Raw genomic sequence first — 19,201 nt, 5'->3', positions numbered from 1 at the left:
CTGAATAAAGCCAGTTTATGTTTCAATTTATTAACATATAAGAATCAAAGATTTTTTTTACAGGGGGTTTTGGACGATTCTTTTTATTAATCCATAAACCAGAAAATATTGTGAACACCCTTCAAAGAACAACATTTTTTGCCATTTTTTTAAGGAAAAAAGTCTTATGTCATCATTCATAGTCTGTATAAATCAGGCTATGAATACTATATGAACAAATCCCTCAGTAAAAACCTTCAGAATATAGATGGAAATGAAACTGCAAAGTCTGACATATGAAAGTGCTACTGATGTGGAGATTTCTGGCTCAGAGTATGACAAAATATCATTTTGAGAAAATGGCTTTTTATGAAATCTATTGTGAAATTCCATACATTCAAGACCAAAGATAAGATGCTACAGGTGAATAGGGTGAATGTGTTAATCAACAGATGTCACCATGACACTTCCCTAGTTAAATACTTCCATACATAGAATTATTTTTTTGTATTACAAGTTTTCTGAAATGTTATGCATTATCTAATTTAATATGCGCTATATCTAAATGTGTAGTTTGCAAGTGGTTTTCCCACTAGTCTGAAAGACGACATGTTATGGTGGCAAAATTGCCCAAAATCACAAAACTGACCAAAGCATGTTTTTACCTGTAGCGTCTCCCTTTAACTGAGAGACTATATTTGTTTTTTTGTTGTTGTTTTGTTACATGTGGCATGTCTACCTATTACACACTTTGTTTCCCACTCTCCTGCTACTGTTGTCTGCTGTGATTCCTCCACATGCTTTTGTTGGCTGACTCCTCCTGACTTAACAAATTTGACATTAAGTGCATGACAAAGCCGCCTGCCTGCTGTCTTGATCCCCTTATTGGCACAGACATGATAGTTAAGTGTTTGTCACTTTATATAGTCACTTGTTTATTTGGTAATACTGTCAAGAATGATTTAATTACCACTGACAAAATTATAGCTGAACCTTAATATCCATTTTCTGTGTGTGAAAACCCCCCAAAAATATTTCCCTTTTTTTAATATAACCTACTGTTTTCTTCTTTAAAATAGCACAACTATCCTGTTTCCTGCTGCCATTATATTCTTTGTTTCTTTAAACTGTGCAAGGCCAAGCACTATTATTCACATGTTTTTATCACAAACCATTAGGCAGTATCGCTTCAACCCTCCCACATTTTTCTCCTGGCCACCGAAAGGACAAAGTACGTTTTGTGCCTTGTCTGACAAACATGGTTTTAATAGTTTCCAGTTGTTTTCCTAAACGTTATCAGGGGTAATGCATGGTACATAACCACCAAAACATTAAGTCAAAGTCTTGAGTGCAACTTGCTATTAGATATTGCGTTAACTCTTTATTTAGATAGTCCGCCTACAGATAGTAGTATTTGTAACACTTTAAAATTTTATTAGTTGAGGTTTAACTGTTTTGCTTAGTCTGCGACAATTCATGAGCATACCTACATATTCTCTGAATAATTCAGTCGAATTTGAACCATTTACTCAACCTATGCAGCCACTTAAGTGAATACTTAAATTTCAACTAAATTATTCTGAGAATATGTATTGAATCCTCACATATACTGCAAAAATGAACATCTAGAGAATAAAGAGAAACTGTTGAATTGTTAAATCTCAACTAATAAGCCATTGAAATGTTACAAATACTCCATAAACCATCTGTAGGCGGACTCTCCAAACAAAGTGGTGCCGGTATTTTCTCTCTGATAAAGGCCACTGCACTACTGAAGCAATTACTCGGCTGAACTCTAGCTATGATAATGTTGTTCTTTTTATGAGGTTTTAAATACTCTTGGATATTTCTTATTCAGGACTAAAGGCTGCAATTCCTCACCGTGCACCTCTTCACTGTTTTTATACCTGACTGCACAACAATTTTCTCTCTGAGGCAATAAAAGTAAACCTTGAACCCCCATCTTTGAGAAGGAACACCATTAATTCAGATCTGCATACATACAGAGGAAACCCCGCCTTCTACATAATCATCTCAGTATAATAGGTAAAGACGCTGTTGTGATTCAGCAAAAGAAAGAAGTCGGACATCACAGATTTATCCTTCTAAGCTGGAATAGTGAATAAACAAGAAGAAAGGAAACACAGAAGAAAGGACAGGGAAGCGAGAGTTGCTTTTTTTTTCCAGATGTTTTATATTTTTGATGACAGCAGAAAAAAAAAAATACAGATTTATCTTCCTTTTCTTTAATGGTTGGAGAAGCCTACAAGATGAGGGGATCACAAATGAAAACTCTAAAGAATGAATGGAAACAGGCAGAGAGAGTGAGATAGAGAGACAGACAGAGATCAAAGGAGGGTCTGAACTTCACATTCAAAAAGAAGAATAACGAACAGAAAGGTGCTTCCCACCGCTGAGACCCCCCTTCCCACCTTCCCACAGCTCAACTCCAAGTAACGCAGTGTGAAATGGAAAACAGGGCCGCAGACACAGTGGTCCACAGTGTTGTCAACAATCATCAAGTCAGAGATTCAGAAGGAGATCTTACACTTAGGCTCAGTATGCAAGGTTCCACTTTAGGCTTTGTCATCTAGGCTATGTTTCTTCTATTTTTGGTTTGCTTTTCTTTTCTTTTTTTTCCCTCAAAACTTCTTTTTTCACCCCATCTGTATCTGAAAGGTGAATTTGTTAACTGCCATTGGACGGTCGGCTATCTTCGTCGTCTTTGTCACGTAGTTGTTGTTTTGTGGCTATCGCTAGCAGGCTCTTTCTGGGCTCTGCATCCCATGGCGTCTAGGATGTCGCTCAGGATTTGATATTGAGGGCGCGAGCAGACCTGTCGTGGTGCCAATCCCTCAGACGGGCATAGCGGGGACTCTGAATCTCAGTGAGGAACTTTTCCCTGACCGCCAGCAACAGAGATATGAAACAGAGATAGACAGGAAGGAAATAAATTGTAGGGGAGAGAATAAATAAGAAAGGGAGCATGAGGGAGCAGAAAGTGGAGCAAAGTGCACAAAAGGTGAAAAAGTAGCAGATAAATGAAACAGGTGAACCAGCATACACAATAAGGATATGATAGGTCTGGAAGGCAAATGTTAAAGTGAAGGCATAGTTTCACATTTTGGGAGATATGCTTATTTACTTTCTTGCCAAGAGTTAGATGAGACGATTGAGTCTTATATCTGTTTGTTGAATACGAAGCTACAGCCAGCAGCCAGTTGCTTACTTTAGTACAAAGACTGGAAACGAGGGGAACAGCTGGCTCTGTCGGAAGGTAACAAAATCCACCCACCAGCAACTCTGAAGCTCATTTATTATAGTTATAACTTGTGTATTTAACCATACAAACAAGTGTAAAAATAACACTGGTTTCAAGGTGCATAACACCCTTTACCCAACATACAGTGAGCGAGCGAACTCTGGTGGATGGAGCGAAAACTTGTCTTGATATATGACGAGCGATGTCACAGCACAACTGTATGTAAAGACTGCATATCTTGTATATAACTTTATATCTTTACATACAGTCAATGATTTTGACCAGTGAAAATAGGCTGGGAGGGAAGCAAGTGCACAGAACTTTGCAAAAATAGAGCTAGGGTGAGTGGTTTTTCAAACAAGTGACATATTGCTTTGCTGTTCGCTGACGCATGGAGCAGGTTAGGACATCTACTTTGTGAAAAACTGAAACAATCGTAAGTTTGCTCGTTCACATCGCGTCCACTTCGATAGAGGTGTCACACTTAGCTGGGCACAGTCACTTCCCGAAGTCTCGGCTGGTTGACTGGCAACCTCATAGTAAAGACACCAGGAAGTTAATGCACTCGGCTCAGGGTTCCAGGAACACTGGTCAGCCTTGCAGCCAATATCCCCCAGTGGCCACTCGTGGTATTGCAATGAAAAATCCCCTGCAGACCAAAAAGCATTTACCCCATAGACAACCAACACCTCAAACTGCAACCAAGGTCAATTATGGCTCTTTCTATTATAAATTTTTGATACATGGAAGTTTAATATTTGTAATACTTTCCTCAAGTCAAGAAAAGCATTTTAAAAATCCACCACATCATCCTAATGTACAGTCTTTGAGCCAAGTGGGAACTCGCGGGCAGGGTCAGCAGCAGAAAAACTACTGCACCTATTCAGTGGGCTATATACCGCAAAGTAAACCTGGAAGGTACCAACTTTGGCATATGCGCCAGACAAGCAATTCCATTGGAATAGGTGCTATCTTCTATCATCTACCAAGAAATTATTATTATAAATCTATGGCTTGGCTGAGAAATAGTCAGGTCATTGGATTTTGGTCGGTTAGCAGCTTCCTGTTTCCAGTCTATGCTAAGCTTAGCTAACGGGTGGCTGGCTTATCGGCTAGACTGCAGACATGAGGATGGTATCAATCGTCCCATTTATGTCACAGCAAGACAGCAAATAAACACATTTCCCCAGTGTTGAACTATTCCTTAGAAGAAGCAGATTAAAGTCACTCTATGCAACATTCAGAGTCCTGAGCAGAGAATTACGTCACACTACGTTTGTGTACTGTAATCCGAGCTTCTCTGTTAGCGTTGTGGTAGACGATCTGGCTGTGCATGCGTGTTAATGTGATGTGGGTCCCTGTGCGTGTATTCCATTCTAGCTAATCGCCAGCGCTCTGCACTGCAGAGGTGTAACGCTAACCCCCGTGTTTCCCCCCTGGTAACAATGTTAGCTCTGTCAGCACTGTTGCCATTGTTAGTACTGTAAATAGAGTTAGCACCATTAGCTGCTAGCCAGCTCAGCTACCTCCATGTTCAGACAGTGTGCAGGCAATCACACCACAGACTCTGAGTCATAGATATGCTCTCAATGCCGCATACAACTCCTTAAATGTTCTAATAATACATGTAGAAATCACACCACACATGCTGGTATTTAAAGCAGCAAAATTCCAATAACATATGTAAGGGTTGATTTAAAGTTGATGCAATTTCAAATATATTTGCCAAACGGAAGCTTCCACACGTGAATGCGCAAACACTTGCAAAGGAGGAGGCCTTTACCTGGACCTCTTCATGATTTCATCATCTGGGTCCTGCACTGAGAGATCCAGGAGAGACACACATTAGCATGCCTTACTGATGAAGAAGCTGCTTTTCACAGACAAATAGATCAAACAGGTGATCATGTGCCAACCCAAACGCCTTAAGTAATGGTCTACATTAAACGGTGCTGTTCCTACACAGCCTCTGTTTAATAAATGTGTAGATCCATTTGTCAGGCTGGTTACAGTCATGACAAAATCTGCGTGACTGAAGACAGCAGCCACCTGACAGTTGAGGCCTACAGCTGAAAAATGGACAACCCTGTTATCCACCTTTCCTGTGTCGCTCACTCTGCTGTCACTCTCACCGATAGTCACTATGATCATATCACATCACAGCTCAACTGTTCAGTCACAGGCCTCCACCCACACTTCATCTTGACTACCAGAGAAGACCCCCCCCCCCATCACTCTGTGACGTCTCACTCTCCTGAGTATGCCAGGCCCAGTCCACGACTTACTGAAGTCGGTGCCCGTGAGCTGGGCCAGGATGCGGAAGGAGCGGGACTGGGTGGTGCCGGTGCGGGGCTGCCAGTCCTCAGTGTCCTGGATCAGCCTCTTCTTGCTGCGGTCGTTGGGGATGAAACAGGGCAGGGTCTCCATCCTGAGGCCGTGCCTGCACACACACCCAGCAGCAGCACACGGCAGGTGTGGTTAACACAATCCCATCTAGGGACTACCCACTCACACCAACCCAGCTAATCAGATGACCTTGAAAATAGAGGACATCCTGAACAGATCATGCAATACTTAATGCTCAGCATCACGGCCACGCAATAAGCGAGCTAATGGATATCCATTACCTAGATTTCTCATGGGCACACTGTAGACGCTCATAAATGGACATTACCACATTAGAGTTCGTATTTATAACTGTCATTAGAATCAATGGGAGAAAATCTGCCAGACTGAAGTACCCGGCCTAGTTTGTGGACATTACTCCATATTAGCTTTTATTTTGGACAACTCAAGAAGCAGCACAAAAAAAATCATTTTTAACTTATTGTTTCAACACGGTTGCAGGTCAACTGCAGCATGCATCTATCAACAAGCAAGGAGAGGATGAAAGATAGATGACTACTAAAGAACTGGCATCTCTCTTTGTTTGTTCTGTAAACCTAATAAGCTGACAAACCAGCATGCACACAGCTGCCCCTTACTTGGACGCTTGGTACGTATCATCATAGAAAGTTGCTTCACCCCTGTAGAACAGACCAAAGGTTGTATGAAGTTAACAGAGGAGAGACAGCAGAAATAGGGGATGTTTATAAAATGTAAGATATTTTAAAGAGCTTTTAGACATTGCATTTCTAGTTTTATCCTGATTGCAACTTAAAACTGTCCAATATAAAGAGTGGGACGGTAGATGATCCAGTGTAAGTGGTGAATTATAAGGAAATAGTTACATGGATTGTCGAAGAGCAGATAATAGATACATTTGAATATCGCAATATTATTTTGTGATACTGTATCAATTCTCAAAGACACTGTTTTGATTTTTAATTGTTTGCTATGTTGTATTTCCTTAATTTATTTACCTAAAGAGTCCTGTGAGGATTTTTTATTTTTGTTTTTTCACTGCTATAGTTAGATGTTAAATCCTTTGTCCAGACTACACAAAAAATAGTGCTATGTTGCTGAATGTTATGGGGACTGTGATAAAGACAAAAAAATATCTTGCTGTTCTGATTAATTAATTCCAAAAGGAGTGGTGATATAAACCTGATGATCAAGATATGTTTGTTTTTAGACTTTCCTTTAATCTTTGGCTTTTTCTTGTTATTCAAATATCTATTATTTTCTGAATCACAACTGCTTACAACCAGCAAGCATATGCAAACAAGCACACATTATTATCATACTTCTACCATTATTGTACACACATGATTGTCATTGTCACATGCATATACTAATATCTACATTATTATTATTTCATTATTACTAAAATCAATGTTATCATAGCTATTGTCATTAGTGCCTGCCCTGCATCTCTCTCTGTCTCTCCCACTCTTTTGGTGTCATTTTATCACATGGATCACTGTTAATTTATTATGTTGATCTGCTCTGTACACACAACATCTGTTGCACATCTGTCCGTCCTGGAAGAGAGATCCCTCCTCAGTTGCTCCTCCTGAGGTTTCTACCATTTTTTCCCTTTTAAAGGGTTTTTTGGCGAGTTTTTCCTTATCTGCTGTGAGAGTTTAAGGACAGAGGGTTTCCATATGCTCTAAAGCCCTCTGAGGCATATTGTGATTTGTGATATTGGGCTTTATAAATAAAATTGAGTTGAATTAAGCAAAGAAGCACAAAACAAAAAGTTGGGAACCACTATAATAAAGGATGGGAATTATTGTGACTGTTAATAAAAAAAAGAAATATACTAACTTTTCAGGAGCTTCCACCTGCAGCGTTAAAAGAAAAGAGAAAAACAGAAGTTGAGTAAAAGAATTCAGAGTTAAACAGAAAGAAAAGCAGAACATGTCAATGCGCGGCAGAGGTTGTGCACAAGTGAAGATCAAAAATGCTGAAGGATGCAACAAGCATGCAAGAGGTTTCCATGAGACATGCCGTGATTGTCAACAGGGTCTGTGAGAGAAAGACGGCATTGTTTGTCTGTCAAATCATCCATTGTCACCCTGACCCAAAATGACTCGGTAGATTTGGCACAAACCTTTGTCCAACGTTCCTCTTACTCATGTGCACAAATGCTTTACAGAGTTATTTAAATGGCTACAACATTTGCCAAAAAACAAAAGAAAAACCCTGATTCCTGAGCCTTCGCAGTAAGTCTTATTTTTCTCGAGCTCTGAAACCCCGTCAACAACGATAAATGCCAGAGCGGTGACGCATCATGATGTCAGGGTAAGCTCTGCACAAACAACATCACACAAAACCTGTTTCAATATGACAGGCCTGAACATATTAGACATATGCTGTTTGCATTGAACTGTTTACCGTCTGGAGAAATCCAACAATGTCTTCATCAAAAGTGGGCTGGCAGTTATAATCAGGCTCTACTCTTCTCAAAAATGGCCGGAGGAATGAGGTTCGGCCATCTGCAGAGAAACTTCACAACCATGTGAGCCCTCTCGAGACTAAGCAAGTATGGCTGCTTAAATAATCCAGCACCAGGGCAGTAAAAGCTGCTGAGAACACAGCAGAATTTATGAGTGGGGCTAAATACAGCGACAGGCCACATCTCAGCGATGGCTGCAGCCAGGCCATGCTACCACGAACATGACCCAAATTACAGGAACCACACTGGCCTATCCTTGAAGACCATTTCCAGCCATACTGCAACTTTCTGGATCATTTAAAAAATGCATCTGATCCATTTCTGGGATCCTTGTAAAGTCTGAAAGGTAATAATAAAAAAACTGAAGAATTCTGACTTTCATGCAATTATAGCAGCAAGAGTTCAGTCATGGGAGCGTTAACTTCATTTTTAATACACCGCAGGGATCATAGCAGCATTCCAACAGCTTCAAAATAGTCAGCTCTGCAACCAAGCTACTGTTTATTTCAATTATTTACCATAAAAAGCTCAGAGGCCAAATTGATCAATGAAGTTTTCAAGGAGAGAGAGTGAAGATTCACTTTTCCAACACAACAGATCGAATTTTTACTTGAGGGACAACGGGGCTCCGTCTTTGAGCTGGTTTAGCCGCTTTACCTTGGCCCATGAAATTTATTTCATTAATAAATTAAGTTCCTTCCAGGCTTTAAAAGCAAAGAGTAAACAGATGCTGTGTGATTGAGACTTCCTATCATTACTCCTGGTGACAAATAACTAGCTGTATGGCCTTGTCGCTGAAGTAAATGCAGAGAGAATCAATGGTTTGAAAATAAAACTATTAAAGAAGAGGAAGTTTAAACTGATATTTTGAACTGGGGGTGCTGCGATATACCAGTATTGACAATAACTGAACTTTAAAAATTAAATAAATATTAATTAAATATTGATATTATGGTAATAATACACATATCATAGCAATGTGTAAATAAGCCAGGACTTTTTAAATCATTTCCAAGTCTTTCTGTTCTTGCTTTGTCTCCAAATGATTGCCTTTTTATTATCCATCAAGTGTAACTGCACTTTTTGTACACTTGTGCACAGTTATGGTGACAAACTTTCTCATCACTCGTATTTTGAGTGTAATTTATTTTCCAAAAACAGATAAAACTCACAATAAAGATAAAGATATAAGATAAATTTGACTGACAGCATTATTATTAGTAGTATTTTTTCAAATTTTCTATAGATATCGAAATGAGCCGTTATCGTGAACATTTCTGGCAATGACAATATTGCAGTGAAAATCTAATACTGTGCCAGCCCTATATTTAAGCGTAATGTAAATAGAGAGATGTAATGTAATCTCTAGTGATAAAAAAGCGAGGACCATGACACACTGCTTTTAACAGCTGAGAAATACTGGACCTGAAAATCCAATCTGCCATTTCTCCACAGCACACCGCTGACTGGAGAAGCAAGATAGAAGTAATAATCACAGTCGGTCAATAACTCATCTGTTTAAATAGCAAATCAGTTTGGAGAGGTGGACTGTTTTACAAGAAATCATACATTACTCAAAGCTTCAAAAGTCTTACTTTCTGGTAGTTCTCCATCTCTTTCTTACACACACAAACACAAAGTGGGGATGATGGGAATAAAACAGGGTAAGATGGGAAAAAAATCTATTTGCACAAACATAAATCACAACGTCTACACTGGCCAAAAAAGCAAAACACCAGCTTTAAAAAACTGCGACTGATTATTGACACATCTCTCACTAATCTCTGTAAAGCTGTTTTCGTCGTCCAATAAAATCCACTGCAGAGGTCTTTCAGCTGGATGAGGAAGCCATCTTGAATTGCATACGTCAGCTAAATATCCCCTGCTAAGTGTTTGCTTTCATCTGGATGATAAAAGCCAACAAGATAATTTAGACGTGTTTCCAAAAAAAGATTTATGTTTCTTGAACTGTTGCTTTTATTTTTAATTTTATTTTCTCTTACTAAGTCTCTGTTATGCAGCAAAATGCCTCAGGAAATTCCTTGAATGTGAAAACCTACTTGGCAATAACCCAGATTCTGATTTGTCTTTTCCCCCAAAATTATTCTATGGCCAGAGTCTCTCAAGATGCAGTCTATAATGGCAGCTTATTACTGCTGGTGTTTTAAACAACAGCATAAGTTTACACAAAAGGCATTGTATGTTTGCCATCTTGTTTGTTACATTACTGGCAGTGGCAGACAATGGAGTAATTAAGAAGATCCCAGCAGTGAGTCAGCACACAATCCTTACGTTCATCTTCTCTGGAAGGTTTCTTAAAATCTGTGACGTGATTTTGCCAATGTTCTGAAATAAATTTGTAACACAATGCAATTTGGAAATCCCGACGGGGTTATTTTCTCTTTAGTGTAAAGCCAGAATAATGAGATGTCAGAAATACCATTAAATCCATATTAGTCACATTGTGGTTCCACAGGGAACAGTGTTTATTCATTCACCTACCCATTCTGTGGCTGCTGCATACTGGCACGGCCCTGTGAGCTTGGGGTGTTAAGTTTAGGAGAGTAGGCCACAGGTTTAATAGCAGGTCCTGAGTTGGCACTACCACCACCTGCTGCAAATGGCCTCGCCATCTTGTTAATGGTTGAGCTGGGGGCAAAGGAGTACTTTGGCAGAACAGAAGCCGCAGCGAGCGAGTCCTACGAGGGTGTGGGAGAGGGAGACAATGCAGCACAGCGCACAACATGCAGTTAGAGATTTCTGACACACACAGTGAAAGTTCCCTCTGCTTTTGCACAATCCCTAGCTTTATATTAAGTAAGCTTCCAGTGCAGACCGGTATTTTTTTTCATTGCAAATTATTACTCCGGGCTCTGTCAAAGCCCGCAGGCTTTTCTCTGTGCACGGAAGAAGTGCTTAAGAAGTGTGAACACAGCCATTTTATTTGTGTTGGCAGTCTGCCAAGGACTGGCCAAAGTAATCTGCTACTGCTGGTAAAAAGGAAAAATGCTCAAAGTGAAAAATTGTCATATTTGACTGACATGTCTCACTAATGAGATTTCTTACTGAGCATTACGTCTGGACTACAAAAGAACACCTACCAAAATAGAACATTGACTTTGTGGAAAGTATTATGTTCCTGGTGCTTTGCTGAAAACAGCGTGCAGCACAAAGCAGTTCGTGACACCGCTGTACTATTCACACCGTGATCAGCCGGGCAAGTAGCTCTCAAGAGGGCTGACAGTGAAACTAAATGCACCGGTATTACTCTGGCTTCAGGGATTGTGCAAGGCATCGCAAACTGAACCACAGGAAATTCCAAAAGCAATATTCACAACACTCCATCCAGCAAACAACTCATTTAGCAACTCAGTGATGCTTTGCTAATGCACAGTGCATGGACTCTGTGAGAGCTTGACAGGTGACTCGGGTGAATCAGATGAATTTAAACGCAAAGTGACAGAACACACTGTTAAGGCCAATCGTGAGCAACGATTAAAGGAAGTTTCAAATTCAATCATTGTCACTGTAGTCCAGTAGCAGACCATGCCAAAGCCTCTGAGTGTTCACACAGAGGTGAGCTCAGCGTTTCAGACAAATGCAGTCTTACCTTCTGGTTTTCGCCAGCTTTGAAGGCTCTGTGAAGACAGGGGCAAGTATTAGAACATATACTTACAACAAACTCACTCTCACACATTCAAGTTAACATACTGAACAGCCATTTTCAAATTTCTCAAAGTCTGCAATGTTTCTATCACAGGAAAAGTTGTGTTTGTGTCATTCTATCAAATTTAATTATTGATTCCAGACATTAGACTTTTTGCAGTATGATGTTGACATCTCACCAAATTAAAGATAACAATGTAAGTGGTTGTGTAATGTAATGCAAGTCTTGTTGTTGTAGCTTTGGCCATCTTTCCCATTAGTTAAGACAACATTCAGACTACAAGCTTAAGTGCTTCAACAGGAAGTTGGGGGGAACTCCGCTTGAGACCGTTTTACAAGGCGTGTTGCAAACAAGCGATCAGACAGCTTTTAATCAAGCTCAGTTTAACCCATTTATCTAAACCACTCACAGATGCCTGAATGAAAGAGAATGCACCCAAACTGTCCATTATTATGATCCAGTGCATCATACAACTACATGAGCACATGTGCGGCTGAAGCAAGACGTAGCCTTGCAGATTCTGCTGTTAGATTCAGGATGCTGGCAGTCTGGTCATAACTTAGTTTTGTTTTCATATCTTAACATGTGGTTTAGATAAGGGGGTTGAACTGTACTTGTTTGCTCATACTGCTTTTGTCTGTAATGCCAAATGGACTCCACTGCAATGCTGTCTCAAGCAGAGTCCCCCTACGTTCATATTTCAACAGCTAACCTAATCAAAAGATGGGAGAAGTGATAGATATGATATAACGAATACAAGATGCACTGGTACAGGGGTTGATATTCAATATACTGCAATATATTGCAATACTGTAAGCAAGGTGATACTTTGCAGTTTTTTCAATCTAATTTTGGAGACTGTCAGAGTATAAAAACACCATGCTATGCACAGGTTGCCCTGTTAAAAATGTAATAAGTATTTTAATTATTTTAACCACTTCACACTTGAGGTGATGTGCCTTATTATATTTGATTAGCTCCACCAGAAGAAGGCAATCCTGCATGGCAAAAAGATGCATATCTCCATGTCAACTACTTATCGAAAAGAATATATTTGGATATAGATTAAAACCTCTTTGTAATCCCCTTCATTTTAACAGTAACTGTAATTTAATTACATATTTTTTCCTCAGTAACTATAACTAAATACCATTGCATTTATTTTGTTATTTAATCCCATGTACATAATTACCCCCTAACACCATATGTGCTTAAAATGTAAACTTATTTTATGCAGTCAGGACCTGCATTTGTATTTATCACTGTCCCTGACATCCAACTTCATGGCACTATGCACTACTGTGCAGTCTGAGCAGAGGTATTAACATTTTCCTGTTGTTGTTTTTTTAAGCAATATCTATATCAATTTTCAAATACTTTATAAGAACTGGAAAGTGACTGCTTTCTCATCCATAAGAATGCTAAAAGCACAGAGATTATTGTCCAACAACAAAGTGAAGTATTCCCTTACATGTCAGACATTTTAAAGATTACAAAATGCAAACAATAATAATAATTGATTATACGTAATAAAATAAACCAATGAAAAAAAAGGTTGCCCTGTTTTCCAAAGAGGGTTCCCATATTGTTATATACATGTCATGCTTTCATTATTTGTACCTTGAATCAAACTGTAAGACATAGTTCACATGGAACACACCAGTACAATCAAGTATTACTGGAGTTGAATAATTCAGGCAACTGCAGAGGACCGCTACATGTACAACTCGTCCGCCACATTTGTCACAATACTTAAATCAGCAGTCTCCATATATTGTAGGAAAGGTCCCCAAATGTTTTTAAAGAGTGATTGTTTCCCTTTAATGATGCGTCATCTTCTCCGGAGGTAGAGTTATGGCTAACTCTTTAATCCAACTAATGGACTTCAGTTTACTGGACTTTTTCCAAGAGAGTGAGATAACATTTTCCTGTATAAGTAAAAATTAAAATAAAGGGCTTGAAGGAAAAAAACTTAATAAAAAAATGTAAACCATTAAAACAAAATTTATTGTGTTTCAGAATCAATACAGTATCACAAAACATAATACTGTGATACTCAAATGTATCAGTGTTTTCTTACCACCCTAGAAGTGATGAGAGAAAAGAACCAGGGTGTGAAATTCTGATATTTTTCCCTGCTGTGGCTTTTACAAACACCAACCCTTTCTTCACATAATCTTGGACTGTCCGCAGATTCACCCACTCAACTAAAAATACTGCGAGTGTCACAGTGTAGTACCCTTCTTAACTCTAATCCCAGGATTCACATTACTGCAGTGCCTTTGCTGACTGGAGCAACACGGCAGACGGTTCATTAAAATATCTTGACACGTTAAACATGGAGGCCCTCAGCCTTACATCGCTGCTGGCTCCTTCAATAAAAAAAGAAAAAAGAAAAACATAAACCACCACTATCCCCTGCCCAGTGTTTGCATGCTACACAAAGCTACAGCAGGGTTGAACCAGCCCTGCAGTCACCCTCATTGTCTCAGGCTACAGTCATACGCACACAAAACAATGGGCAGCGCTTCCTGCGACAATGAGAAATGAATAACGGCTCATGTCATTGCCTGCTCAGCTGCTGATAGAGCAATGTTAAAGACAGGATGACAACAGGGCTGTATAGATACCGAGAGGAGAGGAGCGAGGGGAAGGCATACCAACATGTCCGTGCGTGTCACACTTGTGGGAAGACAAATCAATGTGACATTCATAGCGCTTCAGCTCGCCTTAACCAACAATCAGATGAGACACACTTAAAGGCGGGGATACACAGGGAATGTGTGTGACAGCTGCCATGTACTGTATTCATTTCGGCAAACTGGCCTTAAATGAACAAATGTGGGGATGATTAAGTCACTGTTTCATGGAATATGTTAGTTCGCCTGGACCTGTGCTGAAACTAAATATGCACACTATGAGATCATTTCCTGCCTCATTTCACGGGTCACTTATCTTAACTGATGCATGCTTGGCTTTCAAGCTGATGTGAGAAAGTCACAGATTTCGCCACAGGAAAAAAAAAAAAAAAAAACCTCCCAAGATACCGTAATCACCACAACCACAACCCTCTGGGCCAATCACTGACAGAGAGCACTGAAATATGGACCTAGTGCGTCCCTGTAGCTGCTACGTGTCCTCCTCTCTTTGAAGCTGAGAATCTATTGCCCATATTTTTTGGATTTCCGCTCCCAAGAAAAGGCTCTGGGTACAGCCTAAACCTTCCCCATAAAAATGACACCAAATGATCATTGGTGTTGAACAAAATGAGGCACTAAACCAAACAATAGACCATATCTCATCACCGTGCAGCTGTCCTCCTCTCTTGACATAAAAGAAACCGTGGATGGCAGCCAAGATACGAATAAATAAAACTGACAATAGCTCCTCTCTGAGAAGCGTTTCGGGAAAACAATATTTGCTTGTCTTACAATATAATAACAATAGGAGAGGGCGAGATGAAGAGAGGAGACTGGGGATTCATGGGAAGGGAGTCATGGGTAAAAAGCAAAAAAAAACAAGAGCGGAAGAATGTGAAATGTTTACAATAGCTGGACTCCACATGGAGATGAGAAATAGAGGAGGCAAACCACAGAAAGCAGGAAAAAAGTATGGCTGATGTTAAGTAAACATGCCGGCTTATTACGGGCTTATCAAAACATTACACCACTCCCTGGGAGATAAAGGTAACACAGGAGAGCCTTGCTTTCATTAAAAAAGCTTCTAAAATGCACCGCAACAATATTTTCTGCCAACAACATTCTGTTTTAAATAATATTTCACACACAAAGCCACAGTTGGATTTGGTATATAATCCCTCTTAACACATGTCACACGTCAACATCCCGTCTTCATCTTCCTTCACAGGATAAAAAAATTCTCTAACCTACAGGGAAATAACTACAGCAAACTTTCGCTGCGATGAAGTGTGTTATGGTTACACAAAGAACATATTGTGACGAGCAAATCATCTTCTGTGTGTGAAATAGCAGAAATACCAGTGTATGTTTCCATAATTCATTTTCAGGCTTTGGAAGAGCAGATGCGCCAGAAAACAGCAAGGAGGCAAGCCTCACAGAAAAATCGCATCCCGGATTCAAAATATGTTTGTGGGCTACGTCATTAATAATCAAAGACTGAGTTTGAGGTCTGAATCTCTGTTGGACAGACAGGGGGCACATCAGGCTCATGGATGAAAACTAACCAGGGGTGGGCAGTTATTCATCACAAGTTAAGAATACGTAAAAAGTAGGAGGAGTGAATACTTTTCATGCTCTTTTTTAAACTGTGCTTATACTCTTTACTTTAAGGGTTAATTCATGAGCCAGTAATCATCTTTTTACTTCACAACATTTGCCATTCATCCCTTTGTTACAACTAGTCTGCTGTAAATGCAGGGATTGAGTGTAGGGAGAAAGCAAGGAGCACCTCAAGTTGCCAGCTACCTGAAGAAAAAGCAGCACCACCCGTCTTTTAAACACAATGTGATGATGACGGAGTAAAACCCAGAACAAGAGGCAGTTTCCATTGACAATCCCTCACCACACCTGACCACACTTGTCATACCATAATCTAATAAGACTAACAGCCAAAACACAGTGGGCACAGATGAAACATATCATGTAGGTGGAGGCGAGCAGGGTTTTTCACCTGCTATACCAACTTTGGGTGCGTTCTGAATCGCATACTTCTTTCTCTTTTTACTTTATGTAGGTGCTGAAGCTGCCCTTAAAATGTACGTACTGTTACATGGAGTATGCACACAATCTGAACATACTACTTCCTCATAACGTTATGCCCTGAACTTTGACCCTCTCACTCATATATCCGTTACCATGGAGATAAAACAAAATGCTGTTCACCAAGCTCGCCAGGGATGGAGGTCAACCCACAGAGCTCTAATGTTTTTATTCTGCAATAAGAAGACGTACATAGTAGATTCTAACATATCATAATAGTAAAATTACATAGGCTATCTGTTTATATTATTGGTTATATCTATGATCATTTGATTACTTCATTTAATTGAACAATTAACATCCCTATTATTACTAATCGACTGGTCAAAAGTCAGCTGAATGCACTGTCATACGTCATTAGGACTTCTGATAGTCGATGTGATGTATCTTTTGCTACGCAGAGGATTGTCAGAGAAGCATGCTGGCTTGCATACTGCAAAATCCGACCGGATGTAGTAGAACATCCCGGTATTTTTGACATACTATGGAACACTATGCAGTATCTTAGTATGGGTATTGGAACGCAAAGTTTGTCTTTGCAGCGTGCGGTTGGAGGCAGCTTCACTTTGTGTGTATTGAGTTTTGCCAATTGAAAACACAGTTGGTTATGCAAGGTTTGGAAGCATATAGGCTTTATTAACTGGTACTGAATTGATAAACTGGATTGCTTTAACTGCAGGATACATTGATTTGATTAATTTATTTCAATTATAAATGTAACGACACCAACAAGGTTGCTCTGCTGCTTTGCTTTTTCTCTGGTACAAGCAGGTATTCAATTTAATCTTTCTTTAATAAGACTGTACAGATTTTTTTTTTTTTTTTAATACACAGGTCTGTGTAGTCTTTACTACTGTTGGAGGGCCGCAGAGCCCCATGTGGAAAAAAATAAATACACCAGCCAAGTAAAATTATGGCTTCCATGGTCACTGTAACACTGCACGCCCACTATACGTGACCACATGTGACCAGAAATTTGCTCCCATTCATTGTGTATTGGAAGCCACTGATTCACTGCGATGCAGATCAAACTGGTGATGCAAAGAGGGAGCCTGACAATGTCCAAAATTCAAATGGTGCTCGATCAGCAGGACGGGGCAGACGCTCTGCTGAGTCAGACGTGTCATGCTGCAACCGTGTCCCATGTATTTTGGCCATAAGATGTCTGCTTCTACAAACTCTTCTTCTAACCTCTGCATGCATACTGAAGTAAGTGACACATACTGTAGGTGAAAATGTAGTTAGCTAGCTAAGGTTAGCTGTGTTCACTTCTTAGGTGTGACATTAATCTTTAGTGTTACGATACGAAAGAGAGGGGTAGAGAGGAAGAGATGGGTCATACCTCAGTTTTATAGGCTTTCCTTATCTGCTTGATTAACCTACCTGCTCTACTTCATTAAAAAAGTTTTATCAGCAATTCATCTTTTTTATTATTTGCCTGAATCATTTATTAACCAGGAACTATTTTACTTTTACTTGAGTAGATTTCTCAAATTTTCACATTTACTTGGGTGATTTTTTTATGGGAGTAATTGTACTTTTACTTAAGTATAGATTTACAGTACTCTACCCAGCGATGCAACTAACCCTCCTCCGCCCCTGTGCAGAGAGCATGACGTCTTATCCCCTCACCACAAAAGCCAACAAGATTCTCGATGTCTCTTTTCTAATTCTCCTTTCCTTTTCCATCTCACTGTGGAAAACCCCACCCATGATTCTACTGCTCTCTCTCCCTCACACTCCTTTTAAGGCATTTAGTAGGTCGAAGTGTAGGGTGTGTGTGTGTGTGTGTGTGTGTGTGTGTGTGTGTGTGTGTGTGTGTGTGTGTGTGTGTGTGACCTCTTTCTGCAGAAAAAAAAATACATGCAACATCAGCAATGTGTCTTGATGGCTGCATGGAAAAAGGAATTGCAGCCCTTTGTTAGCAACGATAGCATTATCTTTTATAACATCTCTGCAAGATACAGTAGCTCTCATCATCGCTGGGCACAATGTGACATAACCTGCTGCAATATTTACTAACACCACATACTACACACAAGATTGCAGCAGTGGTGACATTCAACAAAGCCTTGGCATCTTCCTCCCCACCTCAATCGTCTGCATTTGATCCCTCATGTTTAATAATGTCTGTACTCTGCTCAACCTCTACCTGCCGCTCCCCTCCTCATCTCTTCATCTTCCCTCCATTACTCTGTCTTCTTCTCTCTTTTAGTGTTTTCTCACCTCTTTTCAAGCTATATTCTCAGTAGCTTAATATCTGCTTTGCTATATTTGGCGATTCAGGATTATGTCTCAATATTCAAGTCAACACCACCACTATGTCTCGTGTTCACTGTTTGTATTAGGGCTGCAACTGATGATTATTTTCATTATAGATTTATCTGTTGATTACTTTTAAATGTCAAAAAATGAAGTGAAAAAAGGCTATTATTATTATTATTATCACAGCCTGAGTTTATTCCTCAAATGTCTTGTTTTGCCCGAATAACAGTCCAAAAACCATTCAGATTTTTATCATGTATGACAAAGAAAAGCAACATCCTCACATTTCAGAGGCTGGAGCCGACTCACATCTGGCATTTTTCCATAAAAAAAAAACAACTAATCAATCATATCAACTATTCACAGCAGCTGTGTTTTATGAAATTTTAACTTCCTGTCTCCAAATTTCATGTTGCGAAATCAATAAACCCATTTTAAAAAGGGAACAC

At 39.6% G+C, this 19,201-nt stretch overlaps 1 protein-coding gene across 3 annotated transcripts in view; it reads right to left on the bottom strand.

Moving 5' to 3' along the window:
* pdlim7 (PDZ and LIM domain 7) overlaps window positions 1–19,201 on the bottom strand; it is a 44,081-nt gene that overhangs the window by 9,396 nt on the left and 15,484 nt on the right. For 2 of the 3 annotated variants that reach the window (XM_033633312.2, XM_033633313.2), the window contains exons 4-5: window positions 11,692–11,719; window positions 10,584–10,780 (exon numbers count right to left, since the gene is read on the bottom strand). In XM_033633312.2, the coding sequence (XP_033489203.1) occupies window positions 10,584–10,780; window positions 11,692–11,719 (225 nt within the window). Of the gene's footprint in view, window positions 1–2,149; window positions 2,882–5,024; window positions 5,062–5,526; window positions 5,682–6,225; window positions 6,268–7,450; window positions 7,468–10,583; window positions 10,781–11,691; window positions 11,720–19,201 lie in introns of those variants that run through there. The other variant, XM_078169261.1, reaches the window with a different exon arrangement.

The sequence above is a fragment of the Epinephelus lanceolatus genome, chromosome 7 (assembly GCF_041903045.1).
Source record: "Epinephelus lanceolatus isolate andai-2023 chromosome 7, ASM4190304v1, whole genome shotgun sequence".
Classification (NCBI taxonomy): Eukaryota; Metazoa; Chordata; class Actinopteri; order Perciformes; family Serranidae; genus Epinephelus; species Epinephelus lanceolatus.
The sequence above is the reverse complement of the archived record's forward strand: the minus strand, read 5'-3'. Positions and strand labels throughout refer to the sequence as shown.